The sequence below is a fragment of the Pygocentrus nattereri genome, chromosome 5 (assembly GCF_015220715.1).
Source record: "Pygocentrus nattereri isolate fPygNat1 chromosome 5, fPygNat1.pri, whole genome shotgun sequence".
NCBI lineage: Eukaryota > Metazoa > Chordata > Actinopteri > Characiformes > Serrasalmidae > Pygocentrus > Pygocentrus nattereri.
This window is the reverse complement of record NC_051215.1, coordinates 19,074,823-19,095,927: the sequence shown is the minus strand read 5'-3', so window position 1 is coordinate 19,095,927 and position 21,105 is coordinate 19,074,823. Positions and strand designations below refer to the sequence as shown.

At 38.9% G+C, this 21,105-nt stretch overlaps 1 protein-coding gene across 7 annotated transcripts in view; it reads right to left on the bottom strand.

The window, feature by feature from the left end:
* The window catches only part of herc4 (HECT and RLD domain containing E3 ubiquitin protein ligase 4), a 67,230-nt gene extending 49,189 nt beyond the window's left edge, over positions 1 to 18,041 (bottom strand). For 6 of the 7 annotated variants that reach the window (XR_005130280.1, XM_017722813.2, XM_017722814.2 and 3 more), the window contains exons 1-6: positions 17,788 to 18,041; positions 3,860 to 4,150; positions 2,486 to 2,645; positions 1,556 to 1,632; positions 1,216 to 1,437; positions 1,041 to 1,132 (exon numbers count right to left, since the gene is read on the bottom strand). Coding sequence is in view for 6 of the 7 variants with exons in the window: in XM_017722813.2 (XP_017578302.1) it covers positions 1,041 to 1,132; positions 1,216 to 1,437; positions 1,556 to 1,632; positions 2,486 to 2,645; positions 3,860 to 4,085 (777 nt within the window). In the remaining variant the exon portion in view is untranslated. The remainder of the gene's footprint in view (positions 1 to 1,040; positions 1,133 to 1,215; positions 1,438 to 1,555; positions 1,633 to 2,485; positions 2,646 to 3,859; positions 4,151 to 17,787) is intronic. The other variant, XM_017722815.2, reaches the window with a different exon arrangement.
* Positions 18,042 to 21,105: the final 3,064 nt, after the last annotated feature.

Below are 21,105 nucleotides of genomic sequence, written 5' to 3'. Positions count from 1 at the left end.
CAGTGTTATGTGAGTGTTGACAGGTACATTTCAGACGGAGAGCTCATAAATCAGATGAGAATGCACAACATAAAATGCATTTAGTTTATATCCTTTGTGTGTTAAAAACAAAGCAGATTCATAAGGTTCCTTTCCGATTAAAATGCTGCCCAACAAGAAAGGTTCCTATGAAAGAAGTGGTTAGTTATGCAGCCGCTTTCAGGATGGAACGTATTTTTTATTTGTACAATACATTAAGTTAAACAAACAGTGTGCATTAAAATGTGCAGAAGTGTGTTTTCTGTAGATTGTGTTAACTGATTTTCACTTGAAAATGATAAAGCATTTAGACCAGGACCCCTAAACTTTTACACACAACTATAGGGGCATCTCAGGGGTCATTATGAGTCATGCTTGAACTGACAGACTTTAAAGGCCATAACAGATACTAACCTAGTAAAATTGAAAATAAAAAAGCTGGGTGGTATTCAAACTTTGATGATCATAACAGTAATGGAACATCTTGCTTTCTTTCTACTTACTGAATATGTTGTACATGACAAAAATTCATGTCACACTCACTCCAACTAAGGCTACAGTACATCCCTGCAAGATACAGGCATTTAAGAAGTGGGTGTCAAATGAAGGTTTCACAAAGAATTTCAAAACTAAGGTAACTGATATTACAACATTAATTAGCTGATTCAATGGCAGCATAAAATCAATCATTTTGATAAATCTGATATTGGTATGACATTTATTTCTATTTATATTCTTTGTTGTCATTTTAGTCTGTCAGCATCCTCGTTCTACTGATCAACATCCATCAAACCAGTTAAGTCTTAATTAAGATTTACTTCATACAACTTGTCATAATCATGGTGTTATGTACCTACAAACCCCAAATTTTTTAATGTTAATAATGACTGATGATATTTTTAATAGGCATTTGGAGTGTTTCTGTGCCTTTTAAAAATACTTTCCAAATATTTTGCTACAGTTTCATCACTATTGTCAAATAACATTTACTGAGTTATTCAAACATTAGTACTGATGTTTACCTTTGTTAGTGCTGCAGTGTGATCCTCCCCACAACATATGTAAACAACCCTTTGAGACCTGAGTGTCTTCAGCAAGGAAGGAAAACATCGATCTACACCAAAACATGAACCAAATGTTTAGAGCTGCCAAGATTAGTGATCATTATAATTCTATTAAATAAACGGACTAACTTACCTTTGTTATCATTTAAGCCCAGCTGCCCAAACTTGTTTCGCCCCCAGCCGAAAATGGCTCCTGATGGAGTGAGCCCAAAGCTATGGGCACCACCTGCAGAAATTTGGACAAATGGGATGCCCAGTAAAGACTGGATGACTTGTGGGGTTGAGACACCAGGTCCCTCTAATCCCAGTCCTAGCTGCCCATATTTATTTTGTCCCCAGGAAAAGATCTGACCTCCTGGTCAGGGAAAAAACATTATGATAATGCTATACATCAGAAATTGAAGCATTGGCAGTCTGAAATGTCCATTTAAAGGCTACTGAAAACCCTAAAAACAGTAACTGAGCATACTCACTTCTAGAAAGAGCAAGGGAATGCAGATATCCACAGGTGACCTGAACAATATGGACCTCAGACAGACTCTTGATGTTTCTGGAGTAATTCATTTATATTAGTATTTTAAAACATTTGATTTGGCAAAACATATAATTGGAATAAGTTTCTTATTATAGTAAATGAAGTCAAACAGGAAAGACATACTCAGGACCCGCATTTGTCTCCTTTTTAGCACTGGAGCTTAGTAGGTAACATTTAGACTCTAAATAGGTCCAAAGTGGTTCACAACATTGATGTACAATTCTAGGAAAATCTTTCAATTGATTCAAAACTTTTACATTATGTAAAAGTTTTTTTTAAACTTCAAAAACCTTTTTCACACTTTTAGTACAATGATTCTTTAAAGAGGTGTCCATTAAAAGGTTCTTTAGGGAAGCAAAAGGGATTATTCTATTGTATGGCTCCAAAGCACCCATTTTGGAAACTTTTAGTTTAAGAGCATAAAATAAGTCACCCCAAATCTAAATACATGCCCATAGTTTCATATTCTCTATTTGAACAGTATAGTTGCAACTGCCAGTTTCCCAGTGTAATTTTGTCCTGAAATGTTGGGCGGCTGAAGTGTGCTGTTAAATGTCATTAGCATGTTGTTAAATGTCACAAGAGTGATTTTAAGCACAGTACTAAGACAGGATTGTTTCCTGTGAAACAATTTGCTACACCTAATTTTGCAATCTGAATCGATAAACCTTCCACAGTGAAGTGCTCAGTTGAAGAGCTGGAATGTAACAAGATCATTCATAAAGAATATTGGGAATTTCTAATAATTTACTTCTGATGCTGGATTTATTTCTGATGCATTACAATTAAGATGAAATGTGGCCTTAAAAGCTGTGGTCAGACATTGATCACTGTTTTAAGGTCAGTGTTTTCTTGGAAGTAGCTTCACCTGGGCACACGGATGCATTCCTCTATGCTACCAATGCCAAGCTGTCCATCAGATGCTTGACCCCATGCAAACACATGTCCTTTATCATTTAGGGCAAGAGTATGGGCCTCACCACAAGATACCGCTACAATGTTCTGAGCATCAAGTGCTACAACTTGCTCTGTAAAAGAAACATTCAGGACAAACAAATGATTGTATGTTAGTACAACTTAATACAACCATGACAAAGCATTATCATAGACACAGTTGTAGACAAAAGTCAGGGTGGCCATGGTTAAAAATAAAATTTTTGTTGATTTTGTGAAAACAGTAAAAAAAGTATGCATCCTTTATAGAGAACATGCTACACATTAGAGGTCTGCGCAGGATTGTTTTTTTCAGCCCCACTCACATCAACTCCTGCAAGATTTCATCCTGCCCCCGCCCGCTCTCACAGAAAATCTAAATAATTTGTCCCACTCCCACCCATGCACTTCCATCAAGGTGAACCGACAACCAATTTCTGATACATACTATTCACAAATACATTATTCTCTGCTGCAATAACATGGTAGTCATGGTCATCAGGCTCACTGTGAATAACCATATGCCATTTATTCCCAGTAAACACAAAGCATGAATTAAATTAAATTGAATGGTTATTTTGGTGTTTTTGCTGGGCTCAGCTGCTGTTGCCATTGGACTGAATGTGCTTGTTGTTCATGTGACTGGTTGCTTTGCAATTGTTTGGAGTGACTTAATTAATTTGAACTGTTTTACTGTTATCATTTTAGATTGTTTGTATATATGATTCAGTGATGGCTATACTTTATTTAGGCTGTGAGTATTTACATGAAACAGTATCAGAGAGGCTCTCAGAGTAAGCTCAGCATTTTTATTCTCTTTTATTAATTTTTTTCTCCATTTGCTGGTGCATTATGATAATCAAAGCTGACAATAAAATACATTCAGTATACTATACTATACTATACTACAATATACGATCTTTTATCACATATTTCATATGATATGCTCAATATGACAAGGGACAAGCAACAAGGGGAAACTAAGGTACATTTTGATTTCAGATTTACTTCTTATTTAAATTAAATATTAATCATTGTAAGTAATACTTTAATTACACATCTTATCATCAATTCTAAACTTATCAAAGTTTAGCTCTATTAAACAGACTGGAATTGTCTTGAACTTGATTTACTTTCAAGAGTTTTTGTATCGTTCACATTTTAGGCACTAATGTTCCACCCAAATGTTAAGTTGACTGATGGGAGCTTATTTGCATGAAGTTAAAAGATATGATACCACACACCTGAATTTGTCTTTGTTCTACATAATTATAAGTATATGAATAAAATGTATAGATTTTTGCTCTACCTGGTTTCTTGCGTGCCTTTTCGTGTCCCAGCTGTCCTAGATCATTGCAGCCACATGTATACACAGTACCATCTCCAAGCAGAAAGACTGTGTGTCTCCTTCCACATCCCACATCATGCAACACCTTCCCATTAAAGAATTCACATTTTCGTGGTTCTACAACAATCTCTTCATCAATCCCGCCCAATCCAAGTTGGCCGTAGGAGGCATTTCCCCAACACAGCATGTCTACTGCCCCCTCTGGCAGTAGGCTCCACTTGCTGTCTTCACTCTCAATAGGTTCAAAATGCTCTAGTAACAACATAAACGTAATGTTAAAAAGAGCAACACACACAAAAAACACAAAAACAATTTTCACATTAAAAAACTGCACAGCGTTACATTTGGCCAAAGTGTTCTCAAAACTATAATAAAACAATGACTAATGCATCAGGCAGCATATTCATGACCAACTTTCTGTGAGGTAGCTTTTAGTGACTTTGAACACTTCCATATCCGATTCTCAAAATTACCTGCTAGTATTTCAATGGCCCCTTTAGGTAGATCACGTTAAATTTAATATATAATAATTCTATAAAAACAAAAATAATAAAAACAAATAATTCTGGCTTTTCTGAGCATTTGACTCTGACTTTCTTTACATATTAACAATTATTAACAATTTCATTATGCAGAGATTTTGAAGAATAGCTTGATTTCCTCTGCAACAATGAGATTACAGACATAGAAGATACACAGGCACTGTCTAAATGCTAAGTGAATGCTGTTGCCATCTTAGTAGTACTGTAACACTGGGGCTGTAATTAAAGACTTTCAAAAACACAATAAAAAAACAAAACAATTGCGATATACCTACCTTCAATTTTTAGGTTTAAATGAAAAAAATAAAAAAAACAAGCTATGCCTCTGACCTTCATGCCAAATTATGAATTTATGGATAACCATAAACATGATGTGCCAAATTAATGCACCACACTGGAATTACAGCACCATCTACTGGACAAATAAACAAATTACTTCCTCTATTCACAATAAAATGCACTTCAAGTCCATGTCTTGATAATTGAGTTAATCAGAAACCAGAAGTATTTTCAAACATATACTAATACTAATAAAAAAGTATCAAAACTGTGCTTTTCTAGCATTTACATTTTTTAAAATTTATTTATTTATTTATTTTTTTACACCACATACAACAGCTAATTTTGGTCTACCTAATGGGAGAACAGAAATAATCTATCTTTAAGTGACATTGCATAACTACTGAATAACATTGATATTGGCTGCGAAAAATCTCATGTTGGTCAGACTATAAAAACAAAACTATATAAATTAGTTATCACAAAACATTTTCTTTTCTTGACACAAAAGCCCACAACTTGCATGCTAAAAGCTTAGGCACGAACAAGAAGGCAGACTACAAATTATCTTCTTTTGAAATTCTTTTTCTTACCATAAGTGATCAAGGAACAAGTAACTTTTCGTTTTCACCAATTATAATCTGTAGACCAGCAGGGCCCTTTTCTCAGTTCTTACAGGAATATGCTGACAAGTTAGTAACACTCTTGAATAAAGTAATAATGTCATATATATATATATATATATATATATATATATATATATATATATATATATATATATAAAAATTTTATAACGATTTCGCTTTAGTTGTTATGTACGTTCATTACCATGCTATCATGTTCAGTGCACTGTAACATCTTCCAAAGCTAGTAGCTTCATCAGAAAGCTCCCAGATCTATCAGGTCCCATCAGCTGTCCGTCTGAACCTACCAAATTGGACACTATGACCAAGTGCTTAGAGGATACTTTTCATTCTGCTCTAGATAATGTTGCTCCATTAAAAGTGTCGTCCCACTGCTCTTATGCATTCACTGAAGTATGTTGATGGTGGAGCAGAGGGGTGAAGACATCTCAAGGAGCCCCCACATCTCTGTTACCTTTTAGCTCTCCCTTTTATTTAGGCTATAATAGCTAGACCTGCTGGAGTCTCTGCTGTACTGTTAACACTGTACTGTAACCAGTCTCTCTTGAACTAACAGAACCAACTGTGTGTTTCCTTGGCTAAGCTGAACAATTGCCCATCCTGTGCAGTCTGGTGCTGTTGCTTCATCTGCCTTAATCCTGGTGCCCACTGCTCGCCCGTCTCTTGGACATGGGGGCTTGGACCAGGGTTTTTTAATAAAGCTGCTTTGGGACAATGCTTGTTGTAAAAAAGCGCTATCTAAAAAAAACCTTGCCTTAACTTCAGCCAGCATCATGAATGTAATGGTTTCACAGAATTCAAACACTCGCAGACAAACAAGATTTAATGTGGAAGTCCGGATCTAAAGTCATAATCAAAAAACAGGGAAAAAGGTCAAAACACAGATAGCGAAAATCCAAAGCAAACAAACCAAAGTTGAAAGGAGCCAAAACAAGTCATACACGGAAAGACAACAGAAAGAATGCTTAGTAGTTGCCATCAAGAAACAATACCTAGCAATTATCTAAAGCTAAAACCCAGCTTATACACTAACTGAGATGATCACATGAGCAAAGCAAACAGGTGAAACACTGCAGAATTCCGGTGATTGCAAACGCTGATAGGAGCGTGGGTGAAGACCTGAAATCAGCTGGTCACCCGTAGTATTCTGAGTGATGTAGTCCATGTGTGTTGAGGGAAGTGTCACAGTCATGTGATCTCACAGGTGATTCTGGGAGACTGAGTCTGTTTCCTTCTCTTCTCTCGAGACATACGTGACGATGAAACCACAACCCCTGACCCATCCACACTGAGAGTCAGTTACCAGCATAGAAAGATGAAGCATTTCCCTTTCAGAGCAATGTCTAAAATAGAAATCAGGGTTTTAACAATGCTCCTTGTATTCTCTACATTATAGCTAGCTATACTAGCATCAGGCTATGTATGTCTCTGTTTTTAAATAATCTTTTATTTAAAAGCTTAAACTTGAAGTCTGTCTTTTATCATTGTAGCATTAGCATGTTAGCCAGCTAGCTTTCTGCTAACTGTCAAGCTTGCTAGCAAGTGCAGAAAATAGCCAGTTAAAGAGAATATAATATGTAAACAAGTTAACATGACTTCTTTTAAATCTACTGAGACACTTTTTAACATGCCTTCACCTACCTTTCAAGTGGGGTGAGATGGCTGTGTACAGCCAAGTCAAAAGATTTTAAAACTTGAAATTTTTTTTTTTTTTTGTACTTTATCAAATAAGGATGACAAGGATCTTCTTGTCTCTGCTGGTTTCAACACAGGCAATTACCACTAGGTTGGATGGCAGTATCCCTCAATTGGCTGCTGTGGCAGATCAGGCAGAAGATCCCTGGCCTCTGCTAGGGGCCAAACCCAAAGCTAGGGAGATGTCCTGCTTCATGCCATGCCCGGCTGAGCCATAGCCTGCATGTTCGCTGTGCTGCAATAGCTGGAAGACCCCAGAAAAATCTTGTGGGGAATAAAGACACCAACTGATCCAGTTTTGAAAGCAGATTTTTTTGCCATTCTTCTGTTAATTCTTCAGCTGCGCAACCATACAGGACCTTCATCATCATATTTTGAGCTTAATGAGACAAACATTTTCAATAGGAGACAAGGCAGGGCAGCCTAGCACCTGCTCTCCGATTCCGAAGTCCTGCTGTTGTAACACGTACAGAATGTGGCTTGGTGTCATGCCAAAATAAGCATAGACATCCCTGAAAAAGGCGGGGCCCTAAATTTCATTATTTCTATAAACACTCTGAAAGGTGGCCACATCAGGCCACAATACATGTTTCCACTGTGTATTACTCCAATTCAGATGAGCTCCAGAAGTCAGCAGCGTTTCTGAGAGCTGTTTACATATGGCTTCTGCATAGCATAGTCTTAACTATGGATGCAGCAATGAATGGTGTGACAGCGGTTGGTCAAAAGATTTCCCAAGTCCACAAGTGCCACAATCCTCATATGCCCTATACGCTGGTTTTAACACCTGAGAGGGTTGCAAGTCAATGCATTCATTTGGGGTTTTTGGCCTTTTCCTTTATGCACAAAGATTTCTCCAGATACCCTAAGTCTTTTATGGTATAAAGCAGAACAATTAAGTTGATGAGATAAAATATTACACATGTTGTCTTTCTACTGTTTGTATTCAAATACAGGTCAAAGTAGATTTATAAAACACAGCTCTCTGTTTTTATTTGTATTTTATCTACTGTTTTTTGGAACTGGGATTGAAAAACAAACAGTTAAAAAGCTGCATTTTGTTATGGACTGTACAAACATAACATCATCTCAATTTTATCATCATAATTATATACATACAAATACTTTGAATAACACATACAATGATTATAAGGTATGTTTTAAACTCTACTAGTATACTTTTTGGTAGAGAGTAAAATGGATGAGCAGTTTGTTCATTTTACCAGTTGAGTGATTTGATGTAACCTCTCCTCCTCTACAGACCACACCTTTTGTTTTCTGTGCAGATGGCATGTATGTTTCGTTTTTCTTTTTTTTCCCCCCTTTCTTTTTTCTCTCGCCTCTTTCTCCCCAACCAGATCGTGGTGCAGCTGTGCGCGGAATGGACCAATGTGGATGTCGAATGCTCTTCTCTCCACCAATCAAGATGGCTGCTTTCTGCTGAGGGGCAGGCTTTGGCAGACGAAAGGACTCACCCGAGTCTAGTCATGTATGGGGAGCATTTTAGCATGCCTGAGACTTGTGGTAAGCTGTATTACTTTAGCTGTGAAAATGTAGCCATTAATGCTAGTCCCCTGTGGTCCCCCTCTCTAGCTCTCTCTCCCTCTCTTTTTTTTCTCTCATTACATGCCATGTTATTTCCCCTCTACCCCTAGCTACATCTGAGGGGAACGTAACAGGTTACATCACTGTTAACATAGCTCTGTGTTTGTTTGGTTGAAAACCAACATATTGCAACAATTGTGTGTTATAAATTCTGAAGTAATATTAGAAGCTAGGCCAGAAAGTAATTTTATGGTAATTATATTACTGTAACAAAAAAGCAAACTATAGCTTTAGGGTTTCTAACTCTTCCATGTGGTACATGATTCTGAATCACAATTAAATTTTTATCACAATAAATATCAAATAAATCATTTGTCTAAACTTGCATTATCACCCAAGCTTATTAGGTAGCTGCTAAATTCTGAGAATAAATCTTACATCAGTCAACCTGTTTTTAAAACTCAGAGTACACTGAGTTTCAATAAAGAAATCAAGGATTAAAAAAAGTAATAATAAAAATAAATCATAGAATAAATTTCGTAGTAAAAAAAACATAAACCATTATAATTGCTACAACTCTGCTATGTGAGACACACGCCCTACAGTCAACTCTGTCAAGTCAAAGCTTATTTACATAGCACTTTGTACAACAGGTGTTGTCGCAAAGAAGCTTTACAGAAAATTCAGGGTCCAAGCCCCCATAACCAAGCCAATGGTGATGGCAGCAAGGAAAAACTTGCTAAGAGCAAGAAGAAGAAACCTTGAGAAGAGCCAAGACTCAAACAGAGAACCCATCCTCCTCTGGTCAACAACAGAAAATTACAAATAACAAAAAAGAAATACAAAGACTAAAGTTTTAATATTAGTGTAAAATACTAAAATATAGAAAATGAAAAGAATTTTAAAACAACAGAATTTGTAGCCTGCTCTCTGATTCATGCATAAAACTTTTGTATAAAAGGTCGCGAGATACCTCCACCCCGGCCACTTAAACGAGGGCTATGGACATAATTGGGGTGTGCCAAGATCGAGTGAGCAGTGAGACTTGATCTTAATAAACATTCATTTTATCAAAAACTAAAAGCCAGATAAAACAAAATTATACTCCTGCCATTGTGCACAAAGCCTTTACATTAAAAAGTTTTAACATTAAGGGTACATTTTACATTGTCTTTCTTATCGTGAGTGAACTACAGATGCAGCTAGCAGGTGTGTGATGAAGAGGACATCAACTGGACGGATCAACAAGATGAAAAAGAAGTGCCCCAAGACATAACTCATATCTCACTACCAGATAAGCATCATAACCCACTAAAAAGCCTGAACCTGAAGAGACTGAAAAAGCCTTCTGCCCAAGTGAAAGAAATATCAGCAGTGTCCTGTTCAATGCCATCCAAAGTCTCACACATGAATGTGATACTCAGAATGACCATTTTTAAGCCTTTGAGTGTCAGCTGAAGAAAAGCACTGATGCAGTCGTCCAAATCAAGGAGTTGGATGACACAAATACGCTGGCCTTGAAAGGAATATTAAAAGGCAAAGACAAGCTGAAGAAGCAGATGGCTTCACTACAGAAAGAGAACACAGCACTGCATGAAACGTGTCTGGAGCATGCAAGGCACAAGCGGAGATGGTCACTATCTCCGAATGGTGTCCCTGAAAGAGAAGGGGAAAACATCAGAGAAGTGAATAGGATCCTGACCAAGGTTGTCCCCTCTCTCAGCTGAGCAACTGCAAAACAAGGTGGATTCATTGCACAAGCTGGGGAAGAAGATGAGGGACAGTAAGCCTAGGCAGATAATTATGCAGTTTCCTGAGAACTACCCGTGACCAAGTTTGGAAGATGTCCAAAAATACTAAGATTTGCAATGCCATGAAAATCCGCTTCAGGGAGGACCTCTGTAAAGAAGACTGTGAAACTCACGCTTGTCATTGGCAAACAGTGGAGGAGGCCACTTGGAGGACTTGAACCTACCAGTTAGCTTTGCAGTCATTAACAGCTGAAAAAGAATAGCGTCTACTTTCCTCGTCACCAACTGAAGGTAGTTGAAGGTAGTTGTAGCCAGACCTGAACAAGTGACTTAAATGCATGACATTGCATGCAAAGTATATGTTACAAGACTTTTTATTTATAACCAGTGGCATACTTTATGCCTTTATGCTTTAAGCCAATGACTGCAATTATATTCTAGTGAATTTGTATGCCTAAAAGAAAAAGTTCACCTCTAATTTAGGTATAATGATTGATGGTTGGAAGAGTGTATACTCAACAGATAAAATTATTACCACAGGAGACTTTAACGTGGTACCAGACAAGTGTCAAGGCGGGTTCCTACCCAGTTTAGCACCCACTCATTTGATTCGTTAATATCTGATTTTTCCAAATCACTTACTCTTGTTGATATTTGGCATAAAACGAATCCATGTAAAAAAAACATACATGGAGTTATAATACAGAGCAGACCCAATGCTCTAGATCAGATTTCTGTTTGATAAGCAATTCAGTTGAATGATCTTTAGATTGCGATATTACCTTTCTCCCCTCACTGAACCACTGTGATATCACACTTTCTGTATCATTCAGTGATAGTGTACCAAATCATAGGATATTCCACAGGAAATTTAACAGTCATTTATTGAAAAGCAATTAATTCTGTAACAGAATCTTATGTATGATCAGGGAGGTCAAACTACAAGGTGGGTTATCCCCTATGAATAAGAGAAAGTGGCTCAAATATAATGTAAGGAAAATTGGCAATTATTAAGGCAAAAAATAGCCTAAGACAAAAACATCAAGTAGATATCATAACCTAAATGAATGATCTATGTAGACAAGTTCAGAATGATGAGAATAACACTGAATCAATCCATCAGCTGCAGTTAAAGTTAGATGACCAAAAGAAAAGGCAAAAAAGGAACATTCATCTGATCAAGGGCAAAATGAATAGAGGACGGAGAAAAGAATGAATCTTTTTTTTTTATTTAGAGAAAAGCAGACAGGTAAAGTAATAAATAAATTGTATGTTAATCTAAATAAAAAGATCAAGATATGATTAATAATCTTATATTTACACTTTAGAAACTCCTAACAAATCTAAGTACTCTAACCAAAAGGATGATCTTTTCTTGTGTATGTTAAAGGACCCAAAAAAGAATTTTAAGAGAAGCTGAGCGTACTATGGCTGAACTGGATATTGTCATTTCACACAACAGGGTTGCACAAACTTTTCTCGGCTGAAATTAGAGACCTAATTTATGTTGCATTTAGAGCAAGTATTGACAGCTCCATCTTGTGATCAACAATGAAACAAGGTATAATCACGCTTATATTAAAAATGTACAAAGAAATTTTCCTTGAAAAATTCAATGCCTATTACACTCCTTTATAGAGATTGAGCTTTTTGCACACATTTATGCCAACAGACTCAAGTAAAGGATAAGCAAAAAATGTAAAAAAACCTTAATTTTTATCAAAGGGATACATTTACAATCATATTTAATTAGAACTAGAGATATAATTCACTGATCCCACATTGATTAATTTTATTTTTAGACTTTTTCAAAGCTTTTGATACTCCAGAACACCCTTTTTGTTTAAAAATGTTTTTAAACAAATGTTTTTCTAAGTTTTTTTTAAGGTTATTCAAATGCTTTATAATGATATTAACAGTTAAGTATCTCTAATAAAAGAGGGTCCAATTAGCCCTCTATCATTCATCTTAGCTGTAGAACAGTTTTTATTTTAAAAACTCACCTGAAATTTAAGGTACTGAAATACTAGGGAAGGAATTTATAATTATCCAATTTGCTGACAATACAGTACTGTTTTTAAAAAACACTAACACAGTTTCTATAGCCATTGATAAAATTGATCATTTCTCAAAAGCACCCGGTCTGCCCTTAAACCTTAGAAAATGCAAACTCCCAGGTTCTCACAGTGGCAATCTAAGTAGTATAGCCATCATCCAAGAGTCATAGATGAGGTTAAATACCTTGATTTAGCAATACCAAAATTTTGGGGATGGCCCCTTCCTGTTCCAACATGACTGTACACCAGTCCCCAAAGCAAGGTCAATAAAGACATGGATGAGTGAGTTTGGTGTGGAAGAACTTGACAGGCCTGCACATTGTCATGACCTCAACCCGATAGAACACCATTGGGATGAATTAGAGGACAGACTGTGAGCCAGGCCTTCTCGTCCAACACCAGTGTCTGACCTCACAAATGTGCTTCTGGAAGAATAGTCAAAAATTCCCACAAACACACTCCTAAACCTTGTGGAAAGCCTTCACAGAAGAATTGAAGCTGTTATAGCTGCAAAGGGTGGGCTGACATCATACCATATGGATTAAGAATGGGATCTCACTCAATTTCACATTTTCAAGGCAGACAAGCGAATACTTTTGGAAATAGTGTATGTTATAAGGTTAGATGGCAGTTTGAATACCTAAACAGTTGCCTCTGTAGACAGTGGCTACTAAGAGAGCTCACTAGGTACTGGGACACATTCCTTATGTTAAGCAGTCCCAGTTTTAGAAGGAAATGCAGGAGTGTGGAGGTTAGAGTAGGGACTCTGAACATAGGGACAATGACTGGTAAAGGCAGAGAGCTTGCAGACATGATTGAGAGAAGGAAGGTAGATATTCTGTGTGTCCAGGAGACCAGATGGAAAGGAAGCAAGGCCAGGAACATTGGAGGTGCATTCAAACTATCTAATTCTATCATGGTGTAGAGAGGAAAGGAAATGGAGTAGGGATAATCCTAAAGGAACAGCTTGGGAAAAGTGTTCTGGATGTAAAGAGAGTCAGACAGCATCATGAGCCTGAAGTTGGAGGTTGATGGTGTGATTTTGAATGTGGTCAGCTCATATGCACCACAGGTTGGTTGTCAGTTAGAGGAGAAAGAGGAATTTTGAAGTAAGATGAATGAAGTGATTGGTGCAGACTTCAAAAGACATGTTGGTAAAGGAAACAAGAGGAGATGAAGAGGTGCTGGGTATGTATGGTGTGAGACAGAAAGACAGAAATGCTGAAGGTCAGATGGTTGTAGATTTTGCAAAGAGAATGGAAATTGCTGTGGGGAACACGTATTTTCAGAAGAGGGAAGAACACAGGGTGACATACAAGAGTGGAGGGAGGTGCACACAGGTGGATTATATCCTTAGCAGGAGATGCCACCTAAAGGAGATTGGAGATTGTAAAGTGGTACCAGGGGAAAGTGTAGCAAGGCAGCATAGGGTGGTTGTCTGTAGAATGAGATTAGAAACAAAGAAGAGGAAGAGAGTGAAGACACAGCCAAAGATTAGATGGTGGAAGCTGAAGGAGAAGGATGGTTGCAGCCAGTTCAGGGAAAAATTGCAAGAGGCCCTTGGGGGCAGTGAAGAGCTACCTGAGGACTGGGAAAATACAGCTAAGTTTGAGAGAAACTGGCAAAAATTGGTTGGGTGTTTCGTCTGGTCAGAGGAAAGAAGACAAGGAAAGTTGGTGGTGGAATGAGGAAGTCCACGAGAGTATTCAGAAGAAGAAGGCAGCTAAGAAAAAGTGGGATAACCAGAGAGATGAAGGAAGTAGGCAGGAGTACTGTGAGGATAGCCGCATAGCAAAAGGAATGGTGGCAAAGGCAAAGGCTCAGGCCTATGTTGAGCTGTATGAGAGGCTGGACAGTAAAGAAGGAGTAAAGGACTTGTATCGTTTGGCTAAACAGAGAGATAGAGCAGGAAAGGATGTACAGCAGGTTAGGCAGAAAAAGCATAGAGAGGGAAATGTACTAGTGAGTGAACAGAGAGTGTTGAGCAGATGGAAGGAGTACTTTGAAGAACTAATGAATGAGGAAAACGAGAGAGAGAGGAGGACAACGGGGGGAGAGATAGTGGATCAGGAAGTGCAGAGAATTAGTAAGGTGGAAGTGAGGGCAGCTTTAAAAAGGATGAAGAATGGAAAGGCAGTTGGTCCAGATGACATACCTGTGGAGGTATGGAGATGTTTAGGAGAGAAGGCAGTGGACTTTTTAACCAGGTTGTTTAACAAAATCCTGGAGAGTGAGAAGATGCCTGATGAGTGGAGAAACAGTGTACTGGTACCCATTTTTAAGAACAAGGGTGATGTGCAGAGCTGCAGTAACTACAGAGGTATAAAGTTGATGAGCCACACCATGAAGGTATGGGAAAGAGTTGTTGAAGCAAGGCTAAGGCGAGAGGTCCAGAGCAGTGAGCAGCAGTTTGGTTTCATGCCCAGAAAGAGTACCACAGATGCAATTTTTGCGGTGAGAGTGTTGGTAGAGAAGTACAGAGAAGGTCAGAAGGAGCTACATTGTGTCTTTGTGGATCTAGAGAAGGCATATGATAGAGTGCCAAGAGAGGAACTGTGGTACTGTATGAGGAAGTCAGGTGTAGCTGAAAAGTATGTTAGGGTGGTGCAGGACATGTATGAGGATAGTGAGACAGTGGTGAGGTGTGCAGTTGGAGTGACAAATGGTTTCAAGGTGAAGGTAGGGTTACATCAGGGATCAGCTTTGAGCCCCTTCTTGTTTGCAATGGTGATGAACAGGTTGACAGATGAGGGCAGGCAGGAGGCTCCATGGACCATGATGTTTGCAGATGACATTGTAATCTGTGGTGAGAGTAGAGAGCAGGTGGAAGAGAATCTGGAGAGGTGGAGGTTTGCACTGGAGAGAAGAGGAATGAAGGTCAGTAGAGACAAGACGGAATACATGTGTGTGAATGAGATGGAGGCAGGTGGAAAGGTGACGATGCAAGGAGTAGAAGTCGTAAAGGTGGATGACTTCAAATATCTTGGGTCAACCATCCAGAGCAATGGACAGTGCAAAAAAGAGGTGAGGAAGAGGGTGCAGGCAGGATGGAGTGGGTGGAGACGGATGTCAGGGCTGATGTGTGACAGAAGGATAGCAGCAAGAGTGAAAGGGAAGGTTTACAAGGCAGTAGTGCGTCCTGCTATGATGTATGGTTTGGAGACTGTGGCTCTGTCTAAAATACAGGAGGCTGAGCTGGAGGTGGCAGAGATGAAGATGCTGAGATTTTCGTTGGGTGTGACAATGCTGGACAAGATTAGAAATAAGCAGATCAGAGAGACAGTGAAGGTAGAGCAGTTTGGAGATAAAGCCAGAGAGGCCAGGTTGAGATGGTTTGGACATGTGTTGAGGAGGAATAGTGGATATATTAGGCAAAGAATGTTGGAGATGGAGCTGCCGGGTAGAAGGAGAAGAGGTAGACCTCAGAGAAGGTTTATGGATGTAGTGAAGGTGGACATGGAGATGGGTGGTGTGAAAGTAGAGGAGGCAATGGATAGGGCAAGATGGAGGCAAATGATCCGCTGTGGCGACCCCTAAAGGGAGCAGCCAAAAGAAGAAGATCTAGCAGTTTCAGGTTCCCTCTAACGTCCAGCGCTCTGGCTTCCAGTAAACAGCTACTGGTGACCCTAAAGTAGAAGATATTTTCATGTGCTATAAAACAGAATAGCCTATAACCAGTACACTTTTAAGAGGCCTTGCAGAGGGTGCCTCACTGAGTGGGGCAAACCTGTTGGACATGTGAATGTGAGAAGAGTGGTGCTGACATGGGTAGCTTAACATTAGGTTTAGCTTTGCAACTATGCCACCAGGGCATGCTAACTGTCCCTGAGGCACCCGGAGCTTCTAACAGCGAGTCTGAGCCCTGCTGACAAGCCCTTTTTTTCTAATTTCTGGAAGCACACCTCTAACTATATAACCTGCTCCATCAAGCAAGAAATGAACTTACACTTACACAAACAAAGCTAGTAATTCTGCTGTCACCAGTGACAGAGAAAGAGTCGTAGCTAAACATGCTGCACTCAGATAAAAGCAACAGCTCAAGGTCTGCCACATGTTGCTTCATCAGCTGATTTGAGTCTCACAAGGGGGAGAAAACGTGAGCTCCAAAACTCAGTGGTTGTAGTTTATTGTGGCAATATGCAACCATGTGAAAATGTCCAAAAACTGCAAGAGACTAACAAGGCAGAGAAAACCGCAAACACTTACACCCAGCAAACTTTGAAAAACTACATCACCACATCCACAAAGTCTATGAACATTTTTAAATAAAGCTATTTCATTCAAAGTAACAGACTGCACACCAAGTACTGTGCAAACACAATGAGAAACTGAGCTACAGCTACATCATCTCTCTACACCCTATTCTACAAGGCCAATTAAAAAAAAGAAAAGTTTAAACCTCGCAATTCTGTTCAGTCAAACAAAGTCAGTACATATGAACCTGCGAGGGTTTTTTCGCCTTTTTCGAATTTTTTCGCTAGCCTACATCTCTGATCGGTCCATACTGGGGAAGTGGTGGTGATTATGTTTGTATATGTTTAAAAATGGCCAAAACACATAGTGCTTGGCAGGAATATGCCAAGGCAGAATGTTTAAAGTGCCCAGTAACTTTGTGTTCAACTGCCTCAAAGTCAGTATGCACTAACAGCATGAGCCATTTGTTCATTAGCATGGCAGATTACACTTGTTGCATGGCATCAGCTGATAACAGATGTTAGTATTGGTGAAAATTTATGTGGTTGAGTAGGAGTAAATGAGCACAATATTATGCCAATTTTCATTACGAGAATTGGTATGAAAGCACTGGCTCAGGAAACCGTCAATAAGCACAACATTTATCACTACATGCACAAATGAACTCTGAGAGAGTTGACTGAGACGGACTAGGTAACTAAGCTAATTGACCCACACAACGAAAACACTGCGAAGAAAACAGTTTCAGAATTCTCGAGACTGTATAAAGTAAGCTGCTCACATATGGCTCAACAGCTTTGCATGTCAAAAAATCATTGAGGGGCATTAACTACTAACGTTATATTCACACTGTTAGAGCTAACGTTAGCAAGCTAGCTACAAAACGTGAATGGCTGACCATTTCCAAACTCACCGCCACATGAAAATCAGCATACTATTTCAGAATAGCTGTGCTCTTATAATAATAGGGGCGTCCTCCGAAAAACAGTAACCTAAATAGTGGTTATCTAAGTAACAGCAGCGCGAACATGCAAAATGCGCCAGACATAACATTAAATTAATTAACTAAGCCAGTTAGCCAGCCTCGTGAAATCCAAGACTATTAGCATGGATGTACTCCCATGGCTATCTGTTGTATAGAGCACGTTTGCTAAATATTAACCTAATAATTATATTTCTTACCTGTTGACAGTCAGTGGCGGCCGAGATATGTGAGTGCCAGTTCACATTTGGGATTATAGACCTTAAATTTTCTAAACAGAACAGATCAAAACCATCAGCTGCCTTCACATACCCTGACAACGTGTGTCTGCACTGTCAACAAATACTCAAAATAATGTCAGCGAACGATCGATCGATCGATAACGTCAGTACTTCCAAAACCGAGAGCTTACGAACGTGCCACAACATTCTGTAACATTCTAGAGGCTTCTTATCCCGGATGTGACGTCCGGACAGCTGGCGAATCATAATAAAAGCTCTGTCCATTTCTAGTAAACAAAGAGTCACTGGCTGTTTGAAGATGTGGTGAATGAGCACAAACTTCTAGAGGAAGGAAGCGTTGATGACACAAAAAATGTAGCAAAAAATCAAATCAGCATTCAAGAAAATGTGTTACCAGGGAACTTGTGAGAAAACTGGCATTCTTTTATCCTTAAGAAGAAAGAAGAAAGTCCATACTTGTGAGAAAATGAAACGGGAAATAAAACGGAGCATTACGGAAAGTTTATCTAGACTAAATTCATGTGCATGCCTCTAATTCAAAAATAAAACTTAATCTCATACAAAACAGAAAGCAATTAAACACCAAGAATAACAGAGGAAATGTACAATTTTTTACTAAAGATTAAGACTTCAAAAATAGAAGCATTAACCTGAGCTGGCTTGGGCTGCAACTAAAACTGGAAAAAGGAAAAACTGTGAAAAACAGGAAAATCAAACCTTTTTATACTGCTGTGGAGTGAGTATTCCCCATTACCTCATCTCACCTTCTTCTTCTTCTTCTTCATTCAGCTTCTTCATTCACCTTTAGGAGTTGCCGCAGCGGATCATCTGCCTCCATCTTGCCCTATCCACTGCCTCCTCTACTTTTACACCAACCATCTCCATGTCCACCTTCTCTACATCCATAAACCTTCTCTGAGGTCTACCTCTTCTCCTTCTACCCGGCAGCTCCATCTCCAACATTCTTTGACCAATATAACCACTATTCCTCCTCAACACATGTCCAAACCATCTCAATCTGGCCTCTCTGGCTTTATCTCCAAACTGCTCCACCTACACTGTCCCTCTGATCTGCTCATTTCTAATCTTGTCCATCCTTGTCACTCCCAACGAAAATCTCAGCCTCCTGTATTTTAGACAGAGCCACAGTCTCCAAACCATACATCATAGCAGGACACACTACTGTCTTGTAAACCTTCCCTTTCACTCTTGCTGCTATCCTTCTGTCACACATCAGCCCTGACATCTGTCTCCACCCAGTCCATCCTGCCTGCACCCTCTTCTTCACCTCTTTTCTACACTGTCCATTGCTCTGGATGGTTGACCCAAGATATTTGAAGTCATCCACCTTTACGACCTCTACTCCTTGCATCGTCACCTTTCCACCTGCCTCCCTCTCATTCACACACATGTATTCTGTCTTGTATTCTGACCTTCATTCCTCTCCTCTCCAGTGCAATCCTCCACCTCTCCAGATTCTCTTCCACCTGCTCTCTACTCTCACCACAGATTACAATGTCATCTGCAAACATCATGGTCCATGGAGCCTCCTGCCTGCCCTCATCTGTCAACCCGTTCATCACCATTGCAAACAAGAAGGGGCTCAAAGCTGATCCCTGATGTAACCCTACCATCACCTTGAAACCATTTGTCACTCCAACTGCACACACTGTCTCACTATCCTCATACATGTCCTGCACCACCCTAACATACTTTTCAGCTACACGTGACTTCCTCATGCAGTACCACAGTTCCTCTCTTGGCACCCTATCATATGCCTTCTCTAGATCCACAAAGACACAATGTAGCTCCTTCTGACCTTCTCTGTACTTCTCTACCAACACTCTCACCGCAAAAATTGCATCTGTGGTACTCTTTCTGGGCATGAAACCAAACTGCTGCTCACTGCTCTGGACCTCTCGCCTTAGCCTTGCTTCAACAACTCTTTCCCATAAATTCATGGTGTGGCTAATCAACTTTATACCTCTGTAGTTACTGCAGCTCTGCACATTCTCTTAACATCACATGTAACTCTGACTACACCAAGTTCTTCTATAACTGCAACAATTTTGCAATTTTGTGTCCTTTATACACGCCTTGCTTCTTCACAAACAAAAGTGCCATATAAGTCTTCATCAGCCATTTCAGTTCTATTCATAAGTATACTGTTACATAAAAAAATAACCACTTACCTTAACTATTACATTTAATTATACCATATATCTATCATTATCATCTCTAAGGGAAAACACAGTGCTATGCTCTTGATTACATTACGTCAATTCACATATCCCACTTTTCCTTTTCCCTTTCCCTTTTAATTATGACTAAACATGTTATTCCTAATTGTGACTAAACAAGGAAGTGTTAAAATATATGCTTTATAAATAAAGATATGGTCAAAAGTAGGTCTCTCTGAGAGTGTCTGTAGGCCAAGGCTCTTGGATAATTGCCAGATGTCCCTATCATAGTTACAATTTATGTCCAAGATGGGACTGAGCAATGTTTCCCAGGCCTGGTTGAAACACGGTGATACAATTTGTCGTCCTCCAGGACAAAGCCCAGAACCCATATAGAGAGGCATTGCACATACATACAGAGATATGCACCCACAATGCACCCACAGAGAAAGAAAGAACAAACACATCAAATCAACCATTAATGTGGTTACAGTTGAGTCTCTCTATGTATGTGCTTCTCCATGCCACAGCATTTAAATATGATTAGTTATGATTAATTAATTTCTCTCATTAGTAATCCTGAAAAATCTTTCACATTTACAAAAAAAGTCTCCCTCATCAGTCAGCAGTGGTGTGATAATAAATCCCACCGTATAAAACTGGCACACAATGAATTGTAATAAAGTCCTCTACAAATGTGGCTGCTGAAGCTTGGTGTCTGCAAGAATTGAAGACATTACAAGATGTGCTAATATAAGTATTTTATTGTAAAGTTTTTTAGTAGAATGAGCTAGCATAGTCATATTTTCTAACGCTTAGTCCAGTTATGGAATTGTGTAACAATGCCTTGTGTACATACATGACAGTGAACAGTTTACCAACCAGCTATAGCTTAGTATCATGTTTTATGTAGCATATTCTGCTTTTAAAGTAATTTTCTGTCTGCTAGACAAGCGTTACTATCCATTTAGCTTTATATGTCTTTCTTTTTTCTCCAAATATTTGTCATTTACAGATGTAACAAAGTGTGCAAAACGCTACAGTTAAAATATTAGTGAACCTGTACAGTAACACTAAACCAAAGATGATTATAAAA